Below are 25,307 nucleotides of genomic sequence, written 5' to 3' on the forward strand. Positions count from 1 at the left end.
GAGGACAGGTAATGTATCTATAAAAGAGAAAACACTCAAGTTTTCTCCATTTCTATAGACATTACCTGTCCTCAAACAAGTGCAGCATTCAACAGATGGTGGTGGGTGCCGAGATCCGTAGATGCTTGTGATAACTCCCCAACCGGAAAGAGGCTGACTAGTGGAAGAATAAGGCCAACCTTGGTAAACCCTCCTCCTAGGGATGCCCGTCACAGACCAATGCAGGTGATGTTAGTAACAACAACCAGAATGGTGGCATCCGTCAGCAGTGGCAGGTACGGCTCCTAGAACACATGGACCAGGAGGCGGAAGCCACATCTCATGCTGGTTCTGACAGGGTGGGAAGACGTAGCCACCAGGGATGCAGGTGTTAGGTAACCCTCACGTATTGAAGTGTTATAGTTTTTCAATAACAAGCGACAACCTAATGAGGTGCATCCGTCAGAACATTGAACAAAACAAGACCCCCGAATGTTTTCTGTCTAGTACACCAAAGATCTGTTAGTTCAATAACGACAACCAATAACCACATGCAGTGTAGGGTAAAGGTTATCGAGACAAAAGTTCCAGCACCAGTGCGTGAACTGTGCAAAAGAACAAAAGTCTAAGCAATCCTCACCTGTCGATTCGGTGGACATCTCGGTATGCAGCCCAGAATCAGACAGACATCAACGGCGACGAGGACGGCTTGTATTCAACAGAGTCTGTGCAGCAACAACCGGACCCAGATGATGGAACCCCTCAACGTCTTCTGTGGAGACATCCCTCAGATAATAGTTGGCGAAGATGGAGTCCGTCGCCCAGAAACAGCCAGTGATGATGTGCTGAATGGATGTGTTGCAGTGCAGGGACATCGTGGCAGCCAAGGCACGGAGTTCATGCGGATTGGAAGCAGACGGAGCAGGTAAACCCTCCTTCTGATAGGCGGTCAGGATAGAAGACCGGATCCAGGTGGCCACCGTGTTCTTGGTAATATCCCTCAACCGACTCTGGTTACAGGAGAGGAAAAGTCTTTTACGATGTTGTCGAAAAGATCTGGTCCTCTCGATGTACTGGTGCAGGGCTCTAACAGGGCACAACGCCAAGTCCTCAACGTCCGCTGGACCAACGATAGAGGAGAGGGCCTGCACAACATACGAGCGAGGCACTTGGTCTGGTAACTGATTCTTTGCAATAAAGTTCATGAGTAACCCCAAGTTGACTGCACGCCGATCTCGGTGAAAACGTACCAAGTCTACATCAAGAGCATGAAGTTCTGAGACACGAGCAGCCGTGGCGAAACCGAGTAAAAACACCGTCTTCCGTGTCAAATCTTGCAGGGAAGAGGACTCGATCGGCTCATAAGGTGCGGTCGATAACGCTCGTAACACCAAATTCAGGTCCCATCTTGGTGGCCGAAACCGGTGTACTTGATCTTCAAGGCGAAACCCTTTGATCATCTTATGGATCTCAGGAATACCCGATAACTTCGTTCCAGTAGTGACATCACGAACAGTAGCGATGACCGAAACGTACCCAGCGATGGTAGACCCCTTCAATCGTAAAGTGGTCCGCAGATACAGCAAAAAAATCAGCAAGACGAGGTATCTGGATCGTCTGAGGTTTGAGTTTTTTTCCCAACACACCATCGGTGAAAGCAAAGCCATCTGACGTTGTAAGCCGCAGTAGTAGATGATCTGTGCGCTTTCAAAATGGCCGCCGTAGACTGTGAAGAAAAACCTTTCTTCCTCAAACTCTTGGAGATAAAGTCCACGCGTGCAGTTGGAACAACTGCGGACGTGGATGGTATAGTCTTGACGTGGGATGCAGCAACAGATGATCCCAGTCTGGCAGCGGTAAAGGATGTGGATCGGCAAGACGTATTAGATCTGGATACCACATCCTGGATGGCCACATCGGAGCAATGAGCAACAGGCGACAATGGTACAGCTGAAACCTCTGAAGCACCCTTGGAAGGAGGATTGGTGGAGGAAAAGCGTACGCGTCCATCTGTTCCCAGCTGATGGCCAATGCGTCGAGATCCAGAGCTTCGGGATCCGGCACCGGAGACACGTAAACCCTCAGCTGATGGTTGAATCGTGTGGCGAAAAGATCGATGTTTGGTGTCCAAAGTCTGTCGCACACCCATCGAAACGCTTCCGGATGGAGCATCCACTCCGTCGGCTGTGGAGACGACGGCCGGGACAATGTGTCGGCTAGTACATTGGAAACCCCTGGAATATGACGAGCCCGAAGTTGCAATGGAATTTCGTCGACCAGCTTGTAGAGACGATAAGTCAACTGCAGCAGACTGCTGGAGTGAGTTCCGCCCTGACGATTGATGTAAGCCGCCGCGGTCGTACTGTCTGTGGCCACCATGAGAGAGGCTTCCGTCAACATCTGTCGCCAATGAAGGATAGCATAGTAAACTGCCAACAACTGTAACAGGTTGATGTGGAGTCCGAGTTCGCCGGGAGACCACAGCCCTGAAGTAGTCTGGTTGCTTAGATGGGCTCCCCAACCTTCCAGTGACGCGTCGACGAATAGGTGATGAGTGGCTATGAAGGCCCACATAGAGACACCTTCTAAGACGTTCGATCGGAGCTGCCACCACTGCAGGCTGGAGCGTAGATCGTCCGGGAGTGAGATGATCAAGTCCGGATTGTTGAAACGAACAAACGGGTTGAGAAACATCTGCAAGCGCCGCAACTGGAGACGACCTCTGAGTGTCAAATCCTGGGCAGAAGTGAGGAGACCCAGGAGACTCTGCCAACCGCGGAAGGTCATTGGAGCGGTGAGGGCTATGACAATCATGGTCTGGATCTTCTCCCAACGGTCTAAAGGAACTTGAACGAGGCCCAGGTCGGGTCGAAGCCAAGCGCCTATGAACTGTAGAGACTGCGTGGGAGCCGTCGAGATTTCTCGATGTTGATAATCCAACCCAGCTGCTTGAGAAAGTCCATGATGAAGGCAACATGTGCAGTCAGCCCTGTCTTGCTGTGACACCTCATCAGGCAATCGTCGAGGTATGGGTAAAAGGATATACCTCTGCGATGCAGGAAGCGTGACATCGGAGTCGTGATTCTGGTGAACAGCCATGGCGCTATGGATATCCCAAAGGGCAGGACTGTCCATTCGTAATGCCGACCCTGTAGCACAAACCGCAGGTAGTGATGGAAATCGGCATGCATCGGAACGTGCAGATAGGCGTCCTTGAGATCTAGCGAGGCAAGCCAATCCCCCGGTCTGATCACGGCTATGACATCTCGCAACGTTAACATCTTGAAGGTCGGAGGAGGAGACAGGTAGTGGTCGTTGAAGACCGCCAAGTTGTGAATCATTCGCAGCTCTGGAGAATCTTTCTTTGGTACGAGAAAGATGTCCGAGTAAAATCCGGGTGTTAAGTGTACTTCCGAAATGCTGCGAACGGCTCCCTTCTCCACCAGCTTGTTGACGGACTCCTGTAGAACCTTGACTTGTGCAACGGAATGCCGCGGTTCTCGAGGTGAAGTGGTCAATGGAGGGATGGCAGACAATTGCAGACGATACCCTGTCTTCAAGATCGACGTGACAAACGGATCTTGGCAAAGTGTCTGCCAGTTTCGCCAATAACGGCGAAGTCGACTTCCGACCATGGATCTTCCGACTGGTGTGGTACACACCGGAAGCGTCAAAACCGAATCGTTGTTCTGGTTCAAAATCAGGGGCGGGCGTAGGTTGAAGCAATCTGAGCAGTCCACGATCTGTTGGCTGGCGTCAACGTCGACCAGGCTTCCCCTGGGTCCGAGCTGGCGGACCGGATGGTCGTCTGACCGGAAACCTTCGAGAAGGTTGACCTCGAAAGGAACCTCTCCAGCGCTTAGATGGTGGTTGTGGTGTGAATGTAGACTTTCGCTTCGTAGATTCCAAAGTCGAAATAAGTTGCAACGCTTTGACAGTTGCTGTCGACTGTTGGTCCTTATCATTGGCCTTCACCACCTCAGAAACTTTGCCTGCAAACAGCTTCGTTGCGGACCACGGTTGAGCTAACAGCTCCTTCTTATGCTGGAAATCCAAAGTGGATTTCTTTAAATAAGCCTGGCGACGGTATTGCATTAACATCGAGGACATCGAAGTCACCGAAGACGTCAGGAAAGCTAGCATCTGCGCCGATTGCTGAAACAGCGCGTAGCACCGTGCATCTTTTGCCTGGGTGGCCATCGCCGCAAGGAAAACGTCCAAGTAAGAATCCACGGTTGACGACTTCCCAAGACGGTGAACATCTTCATCCAAAGACGGAGCTACATCTGTAAAGGCCATGTCAAACACCGGATACATACGGTGACCCCAAGTCGGGAAGGCGACGAAAGACGCTGTGTCTTTAAAAGTGCGGTCTAAATCCGTCGCCACCTCGGATACGAGTGTACCGGCTGCCAAGGAACGGATCACCACATCTTCCGGAGGGACATCAGTCGCTATCATCGGTGTCGGTCCCTTCTTGGACGGCGTTGGTGGATGTGGCAAGGACGGCAACATGTCATAGACTGCCGCCAAGCAATCCCTCATATTCATATGGTCAGGAGATTCAGTCTCATCAATGACGGAAACCGCTGTAGGCGCTGCATCTCCAAAGTCTCGAAGCACTCGAGCACAGGCTAATCGATCCGCCGAAACAGAAGTCACTGGTGAACCGGACCGTGGACGGTCCCGTCGAGAACCCTCTGAAGCCTCAATAGAAGGTCTGCGCTGCCGATCCACGGAACCCGTAGGGAGACGTGCAGGTCGTGGGGAACGGCTACGAGCCCGGCTCCGGTCCCGGCTCCGCTGCGCCGAAGATGACTTTGAAGATCGGTGATCCTTGGAGGCCGTGGAACGTCTAACTGATTGAGTCGGCTTGTCAGAGGGCTGCGTAGGAACTGCAGGCCTGTCATCTGAAGTCTTGCGTCCTGGAGCCGCACCCCCCGAAGAGGGGACTTGAACCGGACCTGGCCCCAAACCCGCCGGTTCTGGTAAGGCCGCCATTGACGCCATAGTCTCTTTCAGCATAGTAGGTAGCATCGAACGTAATACATCTGCTATGGAGTCCGCAATTGACGGCGAAGATTCCACTTTCTTGGCTCTCGCCGACAGCACCTTCAAGTAAGCCGCGAACTCGACAGTAGACAGGCCCGAACACAGGTCGCATCTCGAAGAGAGGCTACAAGGAACACGGCAACCCGGACATAATTCATGAGGGTCGCCGCCTGCAGTGAACTTCTTACAGCGTAGGCACGCTCGTACCTGTCGCTGAACATTAACATCTGACATGATAATAAGTTTTCAATCTGTGAAAGAGAAAGAAAAGAATCCATGACACAAACACAAAGCCGGTCAACAAAGACGCCATTTTGCAAATGGCGTCCGACACAACAACCGGCAATATAACAACATTTCATGTAATTAACACTTGGCAAGTCAAGCGAAACACGCGAAACATACGAAAGCTAACGAAAGCTAACGAATAAGGTGAAAAATAAACATTCCACCCAACACAAAGCCAGTCAATACAGACGCCATTTTGCAAATGGCGTCCGACACGACAACCGGCAATATAACAACATTTCATGTAAATAAACGCTTGAAAAGTCAAGCGAATACGCGAAAAGAAACATACGAAAGCTAACGAAAGCTAACGAAATTTAAGGTGAAAACATTTCACCCAAACACGAATACAAAACCAAAGGTCTTATAAAAAAAGTTGACTCCAAACAGAGCCAAACAAAAGACGTCCAGACCCTTTAGCGAAGAGAAAAAGAAGGAAGTTACAGTCATGTGACCAGAACTAGAGAGCAGTATGCAGTAGAAGAATTTAGGCCATCCCATTGGCTGTTGGGATGTTCGGACCAGACCACTTGCGTGGGGGGGAGGTGCACTTGTTTGAGGACAGGTAATGTCTATAGAAATTGGTGTATCTGTGAAGGGATACTAATGGAAAAAACCCCAAAAACATGCCATTGGGCTATTTCTCGTTCCAGCCAGTGCTCCACAACTGGTGAAACAAAAGCCGTGGTATGTACTATCCTTGTCTGAGGGATGGTGCATATAAAAGATCTCTTGCTGCTAATCGAAAAGAGTAGCTCATTAAGTGGCGACAGCGGGTTTCCTCTCTCAATATCTGTGTGGTCCTTAATCATATGTCCAACACCATATAACCGTAAAAAAAAATGTGTTGAGCGCATCATTAAATAAAACATTTCCTTCCTTCCTTACATCCAATAAATCTAACACGGACATTGACATAACACCCCTTCCCCCAAATCCAAAGCTCACAATGATTTACCCCACCTGAATCTGATACTAACAATAATGACATGACTTACCTCCACCGAGTCTGACAGTGGTCCCTTCTCTACAACACTGGTGACGAATTCAGGGTCAAGAAGTAAACCAAATGTTAACTTGTCTTCATCCGACATTTTCGGAGGTTTCTTATTCACTGGCCACTGAAAAAAATATTACATACATGTATAATTAGAAAATATTAGGCTGTAAATGCATTGAGTGTTTTTGACTGATTTATAAATGACAGTTTAAATGGTCATCAATGCTCAAATACAGCTATTGTGAGCCTGCCTGCAGCAATTTCATATTTTGTAACTTTTGTAACAAATAATTCATGAACACAACTTAAAAAAGCAAATATTATCCCCGCAATTGATTTCAAAACATTTATCCAGTGGCAAAAAACTGCTATCCGGGACGTAGCCCAGTGGTAAAGTGATAGCTTCATGTGTGGTCAGTTTTGGGATCAATCCCCACCAGTGGGCCCATGGGGCTATTTCCCATTCCAGCCAGTACCCCACGACTGGTATATCAAAAGTGATTCTGCCATTGTTGTCAAGCAAAAATAAATGCCGAATACCAATTTTCAACTCACAATTTCCAGGTATTTCTCACACAAAAACCATGATTAGTCTTGATCATAGGTGTTCTATTATTATTTTGATCAGTTCCGCGTGCAAAATGGCAGGATTTATGAAGGAGTGAATGTACTGTATGTGGTATTCAGTGTATCGGCTTGCGTGACGTTAGACGAGATATCTCACCTGCTGTAGTCAGAAGGTTAATGAGGTGTTAAAATACCCCATCAAACAAAGTACCTGTTTCACTGCCATCTGTCTCATCTGAACAAGGCGTGCACGACGCCCCAACGACCGACTAAGAAGATCCAAGATGGCAGGTATACATGCCAGGATGTAGTTGCCATGGTAATCAATCAGTTTGTGAGCAATGTCCAGCTTATCGATGCAGTGATGCAATTCTTCCAAATTAGTCAAACTAAAACAAAATTAGTTTAAAGAATTATAACTTTGTACATCTTTTAAATATAAAAATAAAGTCTTGCGATATACCTGCACAATATGGTTATTATTCCCTTACCGATCAAACTGGAAGGGACTACAGGTTTCGTCTCCATCCATCTGATCACCTGTCTGTGTGTCCAGTACTTTAGATTATCGTTGCCCCACTCCCATGGCTAGTGGTATTCAAAGTTGCTTAGTAAATAACTACTATTGCCATGACAGACAGGGCTTCTAGATTATGGTAGCCTCACTCCCATGGCTAGTTATATTCAATGTTGGGCTGGTAAATAACTACTACTGCCATGCCAAACGGCTAGTGAAAAGCATTTGTAAAATATTGCAGTTAAGTCTATTTTGTAAATATGAATATCCTTTTCCTACCCCAAACCCGCAATGTTTGTGTTTTGAGGCTCTATCTCCCTCTCTAGGTGACGTATCTCATTATTATTATTATTTAGTAAAATTGTATTACGGTAACTTAAAGTAAATTAGGACTAGTGAATTTTTAATTGTGGCTAGTAAATGTTTTAAATCACTGATCCCATGGCTAGTGGAATTTATAATGCCTCCTGATATTAAGTTGAGCTTTTGTATATAGGTTATCAAGTAGAGTTACACATTATGTTTGAATTTCATGGCGATTTAGCCATTTTTGAAAGTTCTTGTAAGATCAAGTTTGATGTTCATGGTTATTCATTCCAAGGCCATATTTCTGTCAAAAAATGGAATTTATCCATGTTTAACAGTTATTGCCCTTGAATTTAGGAGCTTTGTGGGATATGTATTGCTTTAGCAGTATGCGTGTTGCAGCTAGTAATAATATATAAACAATTTAGGAGCTTTGTGGGATATGTATTGCTTTAGCAGTATGCGTGTTGCAGCTAGTAATAATATATAAACAATTTAGAAGTATGCAATTATTTATTATAATACCAAAATTTTCACAGAAAAACAGTAATGCATTTAAAAGTAGGTCACTATAAAAATATGTCAACATGACCTAATTAAACAATGTATTATTATAATACTGAATTTTATTATCCACCATAAAAAACACACCAACATTTGATATCTTACCATAATACAATCAGGAATGCCATGGCACTTCTTGTGGTTGTGGACTATAAGCAATTTAGTTTTTCCAAGGCCTGCTTCTTGTCATGGCATTTTCTTAATTATATCCCATTGTCTATAATCTCTAAATATGGGTCTATTTATAGTCAGTTTGCCATACTTAATTACAGGTATTATATCCCATTGTCTATAATCTCTAAATATGGGTCTATTTATAGTCAGTTTGCCATACTTACTGAAACAGATGGTCAAACGTGGTTAGAAAGGACACTGGCTTCAGGAAAAGCACATCAAAACTGTCAATCCGGCGATCTTCCAGAAACTGCAACGCCAGTCTGGCCTCATGCACCACCTTTAGAAGTATCACAGCAGACGTGAATTGTTAAAAGTCTGTTTTGTTTAACGACGACACCACTAGAGCACAATGATTTATTAATAATCAGATACTGGACGTCAAACACTTGGTAATTCTGACAGTCTTAGAGGAAACCCGCTACATTTTTCCATAGGTTAGGTCAGGTCAGGTCATAGGTTTTACTGTGCACATTCAAAGCAAGCTGTTGTAGGGTACGCCTGTTATGGGCGCAGATGTTGACTTTCACCAGCTCCTCCATCCACAACATCCAATAAGCAGCAAGAAATCTTTTATATACACTTTCTCAGACAGGACAGTACATACCACAGCCTTTGGTATATCAGTCACACTGGCTGGGATGGGGAAAAAAACAGTAAGTGCAGTGCACCAAGAGTGATAGATGGTTAAAATTTGTTTTGGTTAACAACATCACTAGAGCACATTGATTTATTAATCATTTGCTATTGGATGTCAAATATTTGGTAATTTTTACATGTAGCCTTAGAGAAACCTGCTATATTTTTTTCATTAGTAGCAGGGTATGTTTTTTATACACCATCCAACAGACAGGATAGTACATACCACACCTTTAATATACTTGTCGTGGTGTACTATCTAGAACGGGAAATAGTTCAATGTGCTCAAAGATGGCGATCGATCGAACCCGCTACATTTTGCCTACACCATCCAACAGACAGGATAGTACATACCACACCTTTAATATACTTGTCGTGGTGTACTATCTAGAACGGGAAATAGTTCAATGTGCTCAAAAATGGCGATCGATCGAACCCGCTACATTTTGCCGTAAGCGGCAAGGAATCTATTATATACACTTTTTCAGATAGGACAGTACATACCAAAGCCTTTGATGTGCCAGTTATATGCTACTGCCTGAGATTGAAAAAAATATGAGCTCACAGAGGGTTATCGATCCAGCGAATCAAGTATATCAGGTATTACATGAATTTTAAACGTCATCTACACAATAACAGCATAATAAGTTAAACATATTTACACTGATGAACGTTAAACGTACAGTAATATATGTGAAAGTTAAACCTACTCTGTTGTAGAGAGACCTGGTTATGCCAGCACACAGGTTGGTGTATCCCGAGTGGTCGACGAAAACGACATCAAACGCCCCCTGGAAGTCCGACATCGAGGGGCGGATCTCGTCACTGGTATCTGTACACAGACTGATCGGCTTCTCACACCAGTCAGACGAAGCTGAAAAGAAAGGAATGTTGGCTTAAAGTAGCACGCTCACCTGAAGTTGAAGTTTCTTTTCTTTGACAACACCACTAGAGCACACTGATTTATTAATCATTGGCTACTGAATATCAAACATTTGGTAATTCTGACATATAGTCTTCAAGAGGAAACCTGCCACATGTTTGCATTAGCAGCAAGGGATTTTTTATATGCACTTTTCCCACAGATAGGATAGCAATACCACGGCCTTTAATATACCAGTCATGTTGCACTGGCTGGAAAGAGAAATAGCCCAATGGGTCCACCGACAGGGATCGATCCTAGACTGACCACACATCAGCCGATAACTTTACCACTTGATTACGTCCTGCCCCACTGAATGAGAAATAACCCAATGGGTCCACCGACGGGGATCGATCCTAGACAGACCACACATCAGACGATAACTTTACCACTTGATTACGTCCTGCCCCACTGAATGAGAAATAACCCAATGGGTCCACCGACGGGGATCGATCCTCAGACAGACCACACATCAGACGATAACTTTACCACTTGAGCTCATTGAATTTACCACGGGGATCTATTTACCCTGGGCTATGTCCCGCCCCACTAAATTGCTCAAGGTCAGAGACTTTTGCTGCTGGAAAAAAGTTACTGCCGTCAGTTGAAGGGATATTTTTGGTTTTGCAAAAGTTACTGGTTTAGGAAGGCTCAATATTGCCACAGGTGACAAAAACTTTTCAAAATTGCCATAACTCTGTATTCAATACTCACAAAGAGAGAGGAGTGTGTTTCGGAAGACTTGGTAACTGCTCATGAATTTGTTCAGGCGTCGCTGTGACAACAGATACAGAACAAACATGGACACGATAAACCCGCTGAATGATCCATAACCCTGGAAAAAGAGTGGACAACAATTAATATAAAGATAGTTATAAAAAAAAACCCACTAGGAAATGCTGTGAAATCATTGGAACTACAACAATACTCTCATAACCAATGCAATAATGTGCTGGATGGTGCAAGTGAAATCATCAGTAGAATATTATTTGACGTACCGTATCGTGATTGATGGTGCAAGTGAAATCGCCAATGGAATATTATTTGACGTACCGTATCGTGATTGATGGTGCAAGTGAAATCGTCAATGGAACATTATTTGATGTATTTGTATTGTGCTAGATGGTGCAAGTGAAATCGGCAATGGAATATTATTTGATGTATTTGTATTGTGCTGGATGGAGCAAGTAAAATCGTCAATGGAATATTATTTGATGTATTTGTATTGTGCTGGATGGAGCAAGTGAAATCGTCAATGGAATATTATTTGATGTATTTGTATTGTGCTGGATGGAGCAAGTGAAATCGTCAATGGAATATTATTTGATGTATTTGTATTGTGCTGGATGGTGCAAGTGAAATTTTCAATGGAATATTATTTGATGTATTTGTATTGTGCTGGATGGAGCAAGTGAAATCGTCAATGGAATATTATTTGATGTATTTGTATTGTGCTGGATGGAGCAAGTGAAATCGTCAATGGAATATTATTTGATGTATTTGTATTGTGCTGGATGGAGCAAGTGAAATCGTCAATGGAATATTATTTGATGTATTTGTATTGTGCTGGATGGTGCAAGTGAAATCGTCAATGGAATATTATTTGATGTATTTGTATTGTGCTGGATGGTGCAAGTGAAATTGTCAATGGAATATTATTTGATGTATTTGTATTGTGCTGGATGGTGCAAGTGAAACGGGCAATGGAATATTATTTGACGTATTCGTACCGTGCTGAGTTCTCTCTGACGGAGCCACACTTTGAGTAGGACCATGCCGTGTTTAATACCAGGCGTCGCGGACAGGCTCTCCTCCAGTGATCTGGTGTTGTCCAATAAAGTCAAGTCCCTCAGTATCGCGGTGTTGTACAGTGGAGTGGCCAAGTTTTCTTCATCTATAAAACAACTGGTGCTGTTACAGTGAAAACAAATGCAGAAAACTTTGACTGTGTCAAAATAAACCTTCTAATATTCACAAGCCATGTAAAGAAGAGTTAAATGTGCTGCTCCTTCACAAATTTTGTCAAGAATGATGTAGTGTTTGCAACTTTCTCAACTTATTTTGATGCTTGTATCTGCCAGGTTTTTCTGGGGTTTTTTTGTGTTAAATCCTGCTATATCGCTAATGAAACATACAGTAAAGTACACTTATATTGAACATGCTTAGAACGAACTACTGCGTAGAACGAACTGATCATAAAAGTCCCATTTTATCTCCCTATACATTAATAACCAACTTATGCAACTGTGTACAATGAACTACTCTATAATGAACTAACTAGCATGATCTCTTCTGGTTCATTGTAAGAGTACTTTACTGTACAAGCAACGACCCAATGGCTAACAAACATTTTTTTCTATTCTATATATTTACTAAACATAAATTCCACAGCATTAAAGGCCGTATCTACAACTGTGTCTCTCATAGTGGCACCCTTAAATCATGTCCGTCTAAATGCCACCATGGAAAATGTACTCCCTATATCCTGTCCTTTGACTTTAACATGATGACACAAAACCATACCCAAATCCAACAACAAAGTCAAGATGGTTTGGATAAAGTGGGAGCAAAAAATCTGCAAACTTAACAAAAGAGAAATAAGGAAATTACTATCACGTGACCGGAACAGGAACTCAGGGTTCACTGGAAGATTTTAGCCATGTCATTGGCTGTTAAAATGTTTGGACTAGTCTAATGTAATCAGGGGGGAGGGGGGGGGGGGGGGGGGGGGGGGATGTCACAGTCCAGAGGTCAGGTTAATGATATAAAAAAAAAAAAAATTTTGTAAAGTTCTGTACTCACCATGACTATCCTCTGTCACATCCCTGTCCTCGACCCAGTACTTTCTGACGTTGTTCTTGGTAATGTGAAATCGGTTCAGTTTGAACGAACCGGATTCTGGCACTATGTGAATGTGAACTTCAAAACCGTGCGCATTACCGTCTGTAGAAAACACAACAGAATAACCTCGATATAACACACACTACTGTAACAGAGAAACGGCAGTGTTATACAGTCCTTCATGTTTGAAAATGTCAGGTGAGTGATATATTAATCTTCTCATAAGCTCAAGGCGAGTGATTTGCAATATAAATATATGAAAGATCTGGAGTAAAGCTTGCACATATTAACACAAAGCAGTTGTAAATCTCACACATTGAACAATTACAGAAGCAATACACTGGGGTTAAAGCAGGAGGTGTGCTGAAACCATGTTTTAGGTGGACGACAAAAAAACACTTCTCAGATAAAATTAGAGTATGCTTAGGTATGCAAGTGTGATCGTACTCCTCAGATGTGAAGGACTTGGTTACAATGAGTTGACATTATAATGAGGCTTCCTCAGACTTTACTAAGTCTTTAGTAGCAAATATGTTTTTATTTCCAATTTGTTGAACATGAAATGAACAAAATATTTAAATTAAAATAACAATAAAATATAACCAGGTTACAAATTATCCATTTGTACATCTAACAATAACATCAATCGTTTCGTTCACATAATTTTTATTCTGTGTAACCTGTTTTTCATTCACATATTAAATTTAAGCCAAGATTTACATGGTCTTTTTACCTATAGATGGATTACACAAATTATCAATGTTGAGACCATAACCACAGAACTGTGATGAACTTGTGATACCTTTAACCCGCATCTGAAGAACTGGCTTGAGATTGTCGCCATGGTGATGAGTAAACTTGAGGTCGTGTACCAAATCCTCTGACTGCAAATGGTGTGCGATCGTCGTCAGGTACAGTGCTCGCTTTCTGATGTAGCGATGATTGAGATGGTCCTTCGCCTGGATGCATTCCTAAACCAGACAGAGAAAACTAAACATCAGGATAGAGATTTGTGTAGCTATCTATGGCATCAACTAAGGGTAAAAGTAACTGTATGTTAGATATTGAATAGATATAGTTTAAAATGTGCTGAGGTGTCGTTAAACAAACATTTCTTTTGATTCCAAACCAAGTGTTAAAAATAGTCATATGTTAGACACCAAATAGTGGTATTTTAAAATATGCTGAGGTGTCATTAAACATACATTTCTTTTGTTTCCAAACCAACTGTTAAACATTCTCATATGTTAGACACCAAATAGCTGTAGTTTAAAATGTGCTGAGGCATTAGTAACTAAACATTCCTTTCCTTTGTTCTCTAGACCAAGTGACAAACTAATCATGTTAGACACCAAATACTACAGCCATAGTAACTTTGTTTACTGCGGTGTCATAAAATTTTCCTTTCATTTCCCGCTGTTGAATCTGTAAAAAGATTACATTAAAATTTGTTTAACAACACCACTAGAGCACACTGATTTATTAATCATCGGCTATTGGATACACCAGTCAAACATTTGGTAATATTGACGGTCTTAGATTACATTTTTCCATTAGCAGCAAGGGATCTTTTATAAACATAATCCAATAGATAGGATAGCACATACCACTGCCTATGATATACCAGTCATGGTGCACTGGCTGGAATGAGAAATATTACCTTAGGCATTGTAACGGCGAGATCCACATGCACTCCTGGCTTGATGCAGGTGCCCAGCAGGAAACTCCCGACAACCTCGACGGATCGCGGGGCAAGAAAGTGGAAATTACCCTTCCTGCTTTTAGGTTCCTGGATTACAGGAACCTGCAGTCCTTTCTTCTCCAACCATCTCGTATCAGAGAGCTAGAAGAAATAAAGGAGAATTTCATAATGAAAAGAAATAAAGAAATTCTAAAATATAGCAAGCATTAAAATTACACTTTAAAAAAATTCCAAATAATATCAAGTTAATAAATAATGTTCTTGCCACATAAGCTACACTTTCTCATCATCAGCAGCAAGAAATATTTTATTAGAAATGTTTGCATCAACAGAATCACTAATCTCAGGCCTTTGCTGACAGGTAGTATGTATACAGGGCTTCTAGAATTTTTATAAAAATCCACTAGCCATGGGATCAGTGATTTTTAAAATTTACTTGCCACAATTAAAAATTCACTAGCCCAGGGCTTCTAGAATTTTTATAAAATCCACTAGCTATGTGATCAGTGATTTTTTTAATTTACTAGCCACAATTAAAAATTCACTAGCCCATCTTTACTTATAAGTTAATACAATTTTACTAAATAATAGTAATAATCAGATACGTCACCTAAAGAGAGAGGTAGAGCTTATCACTAACATTGGGGGGTTGGGGTGGGGGCAGGATAGTCATATTTACAAAATAGACTAACTGCAACATTTGACCAAATATTTTCACTAGCCCTCAGGCATGGCAATAGTAGTTATTTACTAGCCCAAAATTCAATATCACTAGCCATGGGAGTGGGGCTACCACAATCTAGAAGCCTTGGTTTCATATTCACAAACATACTTAAGGCAATGTATGATACTTATCTATGTACTTTAAATATGTACTTAGGTATCATACATTGACTTAAGTACGTTTATGAATATGGAGCCTGATGTATAGTGTTTTCACAAAGCAAACTAACACAATATTTTGTTCAAGACCTACTGTATACATTTTTCCATCTGGGAGAGCAAGAAGTGAGACTTTCAAGTCCTGGATCTTTTCTTCGATTTTCTTTTTCCGACCATCCTTCAAACAAACTTCAGTCAGAAGCTCTGTGATCTGTAAATATATATTTCACTTTCATAACATACTGCATATATGGTCAAACACTGCTATCTCAACTAGTGGTGAGATTCGGTTGGAATCTTGTCACTGACTATAATCAATTTTATGCACTTTCAATTATACAATTAGTTAAAATTATATGAACTCAAGGATTTGAATTATTAGAACATACTTTTATTGTCATGTTAACTATTATAATATGAGTGGAGCCCAAAAGATCAACTTTTGGTTGTAGCAGATCATTGGAACATCACTAATCTTAACCTTTGTAATGCCATGTGCACAGAATATCTCAAGGTCAAGGACAGCTGTTGTTTAGCTCAGAACACCTATATCTCACGTTTAAAAGGTTAACAAACCTGTAACCTCAGCAAACTGGACTGAAAAAGGTTTTCAGTTTCTTTTAGTTCCACAAGCTGATTGGGCGATGGATCTTTCGACAGATCGGTTTTTGACGTTCTCTGCACTTTGTTTGGAGTTGGGCTGCCGTTCTGTTGAGCATTCTCAGTCTGTTCATCTTCGTCAGCAGTGGAGTCGGAGTCTTCTCCTGACGACTAAGAAAATATCTTAAAATTAACTTTAAAGTGAAAATAACTACATAAAATTATGGTAGTCGTAAGTGCCCCTTTAACAATTAAAATCTTCTTTGCCAAGAAGTGTGAATTAGTTAAATAATAAATTGGTTACAGACTATTTGGAACATCTTGGATGTATTCATTAGTATCGGACATCCATGAAGTTACTTTGTCAGTTTATTTGCCGAGCGATAATTGCCAAATGCATAAGATATGAGAGTTATCTCCCATATTTTCGTGTGAATGCTTTTTATCAAACGCAGTTTCATCAAATATATTTGGTGTATAATAGATCTATCAATTTTTACACAATGAGCAAGTGTCTTTCTTAGAAAATGAGCAAATCATCAATTTACTGCCATTTGACATCTATGTTAATGGCTTATAACTGCCTCATACCAATTATAAATTTTCACCCCTAATTTACAATGACAGTAAACGGGCTGGCAATCGAAGACAAAAATTAAGGTTGTGTGGTGACCCGCGACCAGTCTACCACTGAATGGAGACTTTGTGTTTGTACCGATGGGAGCAGATTTGTGGGCACTTGACCATATAGAGTTTCAGTGGGAAGGTGGAGCTTGGTGTTTGGATGGAGTAGCGCTGCAACGATAAACCGGTATACTGCGATAATTGATCAGCTCGATATGAACCGCAGTACAGTTTTGCGTATCGCAATTTTTTTTCCTTGTATCTTATTTGACTTGAAATAGGCAAACAAACAAAAACCACATCATTTTATTAATTGGTGATGACAGGAAATGTAACAATCACGTCAAGCGTAGTCGGCTTACTTGTTGGCATACGAAGTGATAGGGGTATAATATCCGCCCGGTCCCCTCCATTATTATTTTTAGTTAGGGTTGAGGGTTAGGGTTAGGGTTAGGGTTAGGGTTAGGGTTGGGATTATGGCTGGGGTTAGGGCTAGGGTTAGGGTTAGGGGAAGGGGGGACCGGGCGGATATTTTTCCGTGATAGGTCGGTTATACTTGGTTCTAACTTCTAAAAAAAAACGTGTTAAAAGTCCAGTGAAAATAACCAGTTAATGATAATTACAAAGAAATGTTTTGTTACTTACAGTTACACATTATCATTCATTGTACATTTAAGTTGAAATACGGCTACAGCTAACATCTTCAAAGAAATAAACTAACAAATGAGAATCACACTTCGCTGTTTTTCACTGAACTCGGAATACTTCGGCCGATCGTTCAAAATACCTCGGCTCTGGTTTGGTTGATCTGCCAAAACATTGCGACTCAATACGTACATTTCCATGTCCAGAGAGCAGCAATGGAAAAACCCGATAGTAAGGATTTCCGAATGTGACAATTTATAAATAGTTTGACACCGTCACACCGGTGTTCTGGTAGACTAGTATTGTATTAAAAAATAAAAATATGGCCTAAAACATTTAGCCTGACAGCTGAAACTAATAAAGATCATTAAAAAGTTATGCCTTCTGTTTTCATTAAAAAAAACATAAATATTAAATTTAAATAATATCAACTATATTGCACTACATATTGCAATACAGTTTCTTACATCGCAGTATGGTTTTGACCGCATCATTGCTCACATATCCAAGAATACCAGCCGACAGCGTGGTGCTCTCTCTCTCTCTCTCTCTCTCTCTTGCGTATTGAACCAGACAAGCATACAGACGTGTTAGACTGATCTTATCACAGCTCAACACATGAAAACCGTAAGTACCACATTAGTGACATTAGATCTTTAGACCACCGACCAGGTTACTTTAGTAAGTTTAGACTTTAGTTGCGATCATCGATGGTTACGGTAGGTATTTATGGTGATAGTAGTGCTAAGAATGCTTCCTGGAACGGGGCCCAGTACCATTCCCCAAATTAATTACACTTTAGAAAAGGAAATGTTATTTGTAAAACATTTACAGAAGCCCCTATATTAGATTACCCCCGAAGATGATTTATCCGGCTTGCGTTTTGCCATGTCCATCAACAAACACATGTGCTACTTTTACACCAAAATGTACGCAGTACTACGCTTTAATATATGTAATAAGGTAACAATAACAGTATATGATTGGAGTAAAGTCTATTTCACCTCGATTATTTAAACAAATAAAATGTCCGGATACTTTGTGAAAGCGAGACTTTTATTCGTTATATTTCGGGAATTATCAGGGAACTTTACCGGCCTTGTTGGTAGGTACCCACAGGATTCGCGTCCTACCCAGAGCGAGATTTAATGACTCAATAAGTAGGTGTAAAACCACTACAACGACTTCTCCCATACAAACAACTAAACACTATCTGGCCAAGTAGCCAAGCTACGTGTGTCCAGGATAACGTACTTGAAACTTAATATGATATACGGATATAACTTAAAATGGATTAATGAAAATGAAATGGCGATTTTCACATGCTCCAGCACATTGTTCAATAATGTTTCACTATTAGAGCCGTAGATGATAATCGAAATCAGATATTATACTTCGATTATATCTGAATTGTTTCTGATTATTCTGGTGTTTAAAATACTACCAAATACATTTTCCATAATTCTAAAAAAGCCTACGTCTGAGAAGTAATGGTTACAGGCGTGTCTGCAGGCATTTTAGCAGGAGGGGGTCTAAACTGTGGCGAGCGAATTTTTTGGGTGGGGTCGTAACATGTCCTCCTGGAAAATATATTGGGGAAAAAAAAAGACAATTTGCTTGAGCGGGGAAGGGGCGTTCGACTCCCAAAACCCACATCCTGCACACGCGCCTGGTTTTTTTGTTGTTGTGATTTTAAATTATTATTGAATTTTTTTTTTATTGCATATATACAAAAGGATTGTATGCTTCACTTTGTTGTTTATCCAGTTGTGTTACTTACTGACCATTTGTATCGGATCCAATTTGGGATTGTGACTTTAAAGTTTCAAAACTTTAAAGGGCTTGTCCTGAGTTTGCTTCGATTATAAAATAATTCCATCTAACAGCCTTTTTGGTGACTAAAATTACATAGTAAATACATTCTTGTTTTGAATGTCAGTGTCTGTTTTAACAAGGTAGGTTTTTTTTTTTTTTGGGGGGGGGGGTTTGTTGTGTGTGTGTTTTTTTTTTTTTTTTTTTTTTTTGGGGGGGGGGGTTCTGTCGTCCTAATGTTTAAAATAGTCCAAACACAATTTTAACTCCCAATAAATAATTTTGAACCTACGAAAAAAAAAAAAAGACATTGTATATTACAAAGTAAAATGAAAAATGACCAGTGAAAAAATTAGTCCATGACCACAAATACATTGGTTATACAGACATTGGAGTTCTAAACAAGAAAATATATTGAATACGTTATTTTAGTCAAAAACATCTTACAATGGCTGCGTATTCGATATAAAGACGGCTACAAGAGCGGGAGGCGCGTCTGTGGGGTGGTGGTTGTAAAAATTATCAATATATTGTCCGGGGGAGCAAAAAGTAAAGTTTGTTTTATTTAACGACGCCACTAGAGCACATTGATTTTTAATCTTATCATCGGCTATTGGACGTCAAACATATGGTCATTCTGACACTGTTTTTAGAGGAAACCCGCTGTCGCCACATAGGCTACTTTTTTTTACGACAGGCAGCAAGGGATCTTTTATTTGCGCTTCCCACAGGCAGGATAGCACAAACCATGGCCTTTGTTGAACCAGTTATGGATCACTGGTCGGTGCAAGTGGTTTACACCTACCCATTGAGCCTTGCGGAGCACTCGCTCAGGGTTTGGAGTCGGTATCTGGATTAAAAATCCCATGTCTCGACTGGGATCCAAACCCAGTACCTACCAGCCTGTAGACCGATGGCCTGCCACGACGCCACCGAGGCCGGTCCGGGGGAGCATGACTCGCCACCCTTATTAACTCCGATCACCACTGTGTAGACCCGCCCCCCCCCCCCCCCCCCCCGCAACGTGCTTATATATATTCTCCAGAAACACCCAGCCGACAAATATATATTACATCTTTCCTTATATTAAACAAGGCACGTGTACAGAGTGGGGGTATTGTGGATCCCACCAGTGGCGGATCTAAAGTGGGCCCCTCCTACATTTTGAGACAGTTATATATATTATATGTTTTGTTTTTTTGTTTTTTTTGTGGATGAAGAAGAAAATGGTTTATTTAACGACGCACTCAACACATTTTATTTACAGTTATATGGCGTCAGACATATGGTTAAAGACCATACAGATATTGAGGGAGAAACCTGCTGTTGCCACTTCATGGGCTACTCTTTTTGATTAGCAGCAAGGGATCTTTTATATGCACCATCCCATAGACAGGATAACACATACCACGGCCTTTGATGTACCAGTCGGTCGTGGCGCACTGGCTGGAGCGAGAAATAGCCCAATGGGCCCACTGACGGGGATCGATCACAAACCGACCGCCCATCAAGCGAGCGCTTTACCGTTCTGGGGATAGGTCACACTGCTAGCACAGGGCCCTTTAACAATAACATAACGATCCACCCCCGGGCCATTACAGTGCCACATCCCACTTTCGAATGCGAGGCAGATGCAAACAATTTGGAGGAGGAACTAGAGGGTAAAGGGCAACCCAATGACTGTTTTAAGCTAGAAAAAAAAAAAAAAGAGGCACACGAATATATAAATTTAGGGGTATACGGGTCCTGGATCTTCCTCTGCCAGGGCCCTATATTGTTGTGAAGTTGCAATTGTATACTAATATATTATCCAATACATGTAGTCTGTACAAGCTTTTTGAACAACTAGAGAACAAAAACTAGAGTTATTTCCCATACATTAAAATCGTGGCAAAAGGCCAAAGGCAGGCGAAGGAAGTATCCATGGATCCGTTTTGTAACGATGCCAAATAATTGTACGTTTATCGTTGAAAACCATTCATTCCGCTAGGTATTTGTTTATCATTTTGTGTTTATTATTTGTACTAAATCAGCGTTAAACGTGTTTAATATTCTAACTAATATTTGCTTCTTATCGCGGACTGCTAATCCCAAATGTCATACGGTAAATATAGCATCCGAACAAAGCGAAAGTACAACTAAAAAAGTATTTCCCATCGGTTTCCATCGTAAAGTTTGTTTTGTTTAATGACATCACTAGATCACTTTGATTTATTAATCAGCGCCTATTGGATGTAAAATATTTGGTAAGTTTGACGTGTAATCTTAGATAGGAAACACGCTTCATTTGTACATGTAGTAGCAAAGGGTCTTTTATATGCACCATCCCACAGACAGGATAACACATACCACGACCTTTAATATACCAGTTGTGGTGCACTGTCTCGAAAATATATTATATTAGGCCTACGTTATATTTAATTACATTGTCGCTTAATGCTACCGTATACGCAAATATGTTCGCGAATAAAATATACCGCGAAAATCGCGAACACGTTGTTAGCACCGCGAACTTATTTCCGATTTGTTATATTATTATTTACCTTATAATATATAGTCTTATCTCTACACGCCCAACCCATATCAGAATCAAGCAGTCCGAGGTCCGCAAGTTCACGTGATTCTGTAAACCTGCCTGGTCACATGGATTCGATCCAAATGACACATATTTGGGTGCAAGTTTGTTGTTACGTAATCTCAGTTTTGTTTGTTTTCTTTGTAACCTTTGTAACGTAAACTTTACAGATATAATACATGTACATGTACATAACAATGACAGTAACACATGGTGAAATAAGAGTCCATTGTCCAGTAAAGGATCTCATCGAAGCACAGGATAGATTCATGGAATCGAAGTTTGTTTTGTTTAACGACACCACTAGAGCACATTGATTAATCAATCATCGACTATTGGATGTCAAACATTTGGTAATTCTGACTCGTAGTCGTTAGAGGAAACCCGCTACATCATTGCTAATGCAGCAAGGGATCTTTTGTATGCACTTTCCAACAGACAGGATAGCACATACCACGGCCTTTGGTATACCAGTCGTGGTGCACTGGCTGGAACGAGAAATAGCCCAATGGGCCGACCGATGGGGGATCGATCTCAAGTGAGCGCTTTACCACTGCGCGACGTCCCGTCCCCCGAATAGTTCAAATGTCCATTCCACTCTGCATTGTAAATAAGGGTTTTGTTTTGCAGATTGGAGAATGTAAATACAAATGTCAAACCGATCAAAATATTTCTTATTGTACTATATGTAAATACTTTAAACGCATTTTCCCAAATTACATATTGCTTTCAAAGTGTGCTATATGCAAATTCCCGAGAGAGCGCTATATACTTGTAAAACGTTATATACTAGTACAGTAGTAGAAGTTGCTAATCAATTTTCCAGTTGAATTACTGTCGCTGATGGAGAAAAAAAATGTTTCCTAGATCATCGTGGTTAGAAGGAAGGAAGGAAATGTTTTATTTAACAACGCACTCAACACATTTTATTTACGGTTATATGGCGTCGGACATATGGTTAAGGACCACACAGATATTGAGAGAGGAAACTCGCTGTCGCCACTTCATGGGCTGCTCTTTTCTATTAGCAGCAGTGGAGATTTTATATGCACTTTCACACAGACAGGGCAGTACATACTAGAGTTTGATATCACAGTCTTCGATGCACTGGTTGGAACAAGTGATAATCCAGTGGGTCCGCCAAGGGTATTCGATCCTACGACCCTAGCGATGGTCATTAGAAGAATGGTCTACCAAAAGAGTTAGATACCACCCCCTTCGGTTATCAAATACAGTACTAGTGATTTTTATTTTATTTTATAGAGCATAAGATATATAAATGCTACCTCAATGTCTCAAAACATTAGTTTTACTTGTCTTTTGAATGTTTTTCAGATGTACGTTTTGCACAGGATGATTCCGGTTTACATAATACTGGATACATTATCCATCGACTTGGCCATTTCCTGAAAGACTATGAAAATCACATACCACAGAACATATTATCTTTATGACAAGGATGTTTCATGTTCGGTGCTGACAACACTGCAGTGTCGATGTTGAAGTGGAGAACCGGAAGTTATGATGTGGTTTCGCCGGAAACTGACTGGGACATCACCGCTGCGGCAAGACGAGGTTTATTAAACCAAGTGACAAAATGTCTACAGAGTCTTCAGTCGTGTAGCTCGAGAAAACTCGACCAGGCTCTCAACAATGCTGCGATGTACGGTCACGCCCAGGTCATGGAGGTCCTTCTGGAAGCAGGAAGTGACGTTAACGCACGAGACTCGTCTGGGAGTACCCAGCTGTTCAACGTCGTGCTGAAGGATTTCCCAGAATGCGCCGCGGTGCTGTTGAAACATGGCGCAGACGTCAATGCACGGAATACATTCGGCGACACGGCCGTGCACGTTGCGTGCGAACAGTGCAGGGAGCGCTGTCTTGGCGTTCTGTTATCACGAGAAGAGGTCGACATCGACGTTCAGAACAGCGATGGCTTCTCGCCATTAATGGTGGCAGCTAAATCTAGTTTCGTGTCTGGAGTGGAAGCTTTAACTCGGAAAAGATGCAACGTCAATCTAGTTAGTAAATCACACAAGTCAGCTCTGATCTATTGTCTGGGCAAGGACATTCCTCTGCAACACGATCAGGGACGAAAAGTCGACAAAATCCTAAAGTTTGTCTGCCTGAAAAGTCTGGTAATCGCGAAAGCCGACATAAACTGGCCGGACCGAGAAGGGTTCACACCGCTGCACTATGCAGTGAAAACGGACAGCTTGGACTGTGTCCGGCTGCTGGTTAATGAAAACTGTTACCTCAATGGAAAAGGATTTTTCCGTCAAGTTTCGCCACAGAAACTGACCACTCTTCTTTGTTGTGGAGACCGAGCTACACCAGTGACGGCGTTTCTTCTGTCCGTGTACTATGGAAACTTAACCATCACAAAGTTCCTTGTAGACAGCGGCTGTGAATATTACAACTGTGAATTTGTACTCCAGTATTTGACAGCAGACAGTGATATGAGTCGGTATCTTCTTGATGTATTTCAGAAGGTACGAAGCCTACAGAAATTGTCCATAATGAGCATCAGACAATCTATTGGCGTGGACGTCAGAAATAAAGTGGGTGGTCTGGAAATTCCCAACAAACTGAAGAGGAACATTTGTGAACCGCAGATGTCGGTGTAATCGATGTCTTCACCCGCGGGTCTACATCTGACGCCATGTTGGACTTTGAGTAAAGAAAGGAATGTTTTAAAATCTACTAGGACAATACTCTGCATGGAGTAAATAATTAATTTAATGAAAAGAGAAGACAAACTTGCGAGAGAATGAAATCCAAACGGTTAAATTAGTGATTTTCACTTGTATTTCATTATTTTTGAAGACGGCGACGTGTAGAAAGGTGATATTTAGAAAACTCTTATCAGCAAAGGATCCTTTTTTAAAAATATGTTTCATTTTATAACAAGAATATGCTTTTAGTGTTTCCTTCACATATAAAGAGGTTTTAATGTATTATGCATGTTATTTGTTTTCGTTAGTGCTTTTGTATGTGTTTGTGCGAGTGACTGCACAATTACGATGTAGAATTTGTAGGATATTAAACGAGCTTCCATTTTGTATCATGTTTATGTCCCGAGTGAAATAATTTTCAGTTGTCACGAGCTTTATTTCACGAGGAACATAAACATGATACGAAATGGTAGCGAGTTTAATATCCTATTTATTACCCATAATCGATCTTAATTTATATCACTCATCTCGTTGTGTTGACTTTCCTGTAAGGTTGTATTGCACCAGCTGATGACGTCAAAAGTGTTAGTCCCACTTGGCGTTCTAGTGGGGCGTATCACTTTGATATGTACCAAGATATTTGTAACCATATGGGTAATAAATCTACTTATCACTCCCCACAATGCACTGCAATGTATTATTATGTGATGAACATATGGTGAATTATGCTTAATGTATTATGTGTATGTATAATTATGTGATAAATTATGGATAATGTATTATGTGTATGTATAATTATGTGATATATATTTATGTTATGAATGATGTGCTTATGAACTGCCTATGTTTATGACGAATAAATTAGTATTATTATTTTTTGTTTGGTTTTTTTTAAGCCGTCTATTTTGTATTTTTTTTTAAAACGTGCTAGGTTGATTTACCT

The 25,307-nt window shown here is 41.3% G+C and overlaps 2 protein-coding genes across 5 annotated transcripts in view; one reads left to right on the forward strand and one right to left on the reverse strand.

The window, feature by feature from the left end:
- LOC121379223 (nucleolar protein 6-like) overlaps positions 1-18,223 on the reverse strand; it is a 35,809-nt gene extending 17,586 nt beyond the window's left edge. Inside the window, exons 1-12 of the mRNA XM_041507737.1 lie at positions 18,157-18,223; positions 16,010-16,204; positions 15,528-15,644; positions 14,510-14,692; positions 13,652-13,820; positions 12,811-12,951; positions 11,739-11,902; positions 10,723-10,843; positions 9,797-9,960; positions 8,612-8,727; positions 7,098-7,275; positions 6,318-6,440 (exon numbers count right to left, since the gene is read on the reverse strand). Coding sequence (XP_041363671.1) covers positions 6,318-6,440; positions 7,098-7,275; positions 8,612-8,727; positions 9,797-9,960; positions 10,723-10,843; positions 11,739-11,902; positions 12,811-12,951; positions 13,652-13,820; positions 14,510-14,692; positions 15,528-15,644; positions 16,010-16,204; positions 18,157-18,210 — 1,725 coding nt within the window. The 5' untranslated portion in view covers positions 18,211-18,223. The remainder of the gene's footprint in view (positions 1-6,317; positions 6,441-7,097; positions 7,276-8,611; positions 8,728-9,796; positions 9,961-10,722; positions 10,844-11,738; positions 11,903-12,810; positions 12,952-13,651; positions 13,821-14,509; positions 14,693-15,527; positions 15,645-16,009; positions 16,205-18,156) is intronic.
- Positions 18,224-18,322: 99 nt separating this feature from the next.
- Positions 18,323-24,850, forward strand: LOC121380017 (putative ankyrin repeat protein RF_0381). 4 transcript variants are annotated; one of them, XM_041508744.1, is made up of 2 exons: positions 18,323-18,407; positions 23,025-24,850. In XM_041508744.1, exon 2 carries the CDS (start codon positions 23,156-23,158, stop codon positions 24,314-24,316), a length of 1,161 nt encoding a protein of 386 aa, XP_041364678.1. In that variant the 5' UTR covers positions 18,323-18,407; positions 23,025-23,155; the 3' UTR covers positions 24,317-24,850. The 4 variants fall into 4 exon arrangements, with proteins under 4 accessions (XP_041364678.1, XP_041364694.1, XP_041364687.1 ...); XM_041508760.1 differs by having other exon boundaries at positions 18,356-18,462; XM_041508753.1 differs by lacking the exon at positions 18,323-18,407 and adding an exon at positions 20,762-21,104.
- The last annotated feature ends 457 nt before the right edge of the window (positions 24,851-25,307 follow it).

This window comes from Gigantopelta aegis, chromosome 2 (assembly GCF_016097555.1).
Source record: "Gigantopelta aegis isolate Gae_Host chromosome 2, Gae_host_genome, whole genome shotgun sequence".
Taxonomy (NCBI): domain Eukaryota; kingdom Metazoa; phylum Mollusca; class Gastropoda; order Neomphalida; family Peltospiridae; genus Gigantopelta; species Gigantopelta aegis.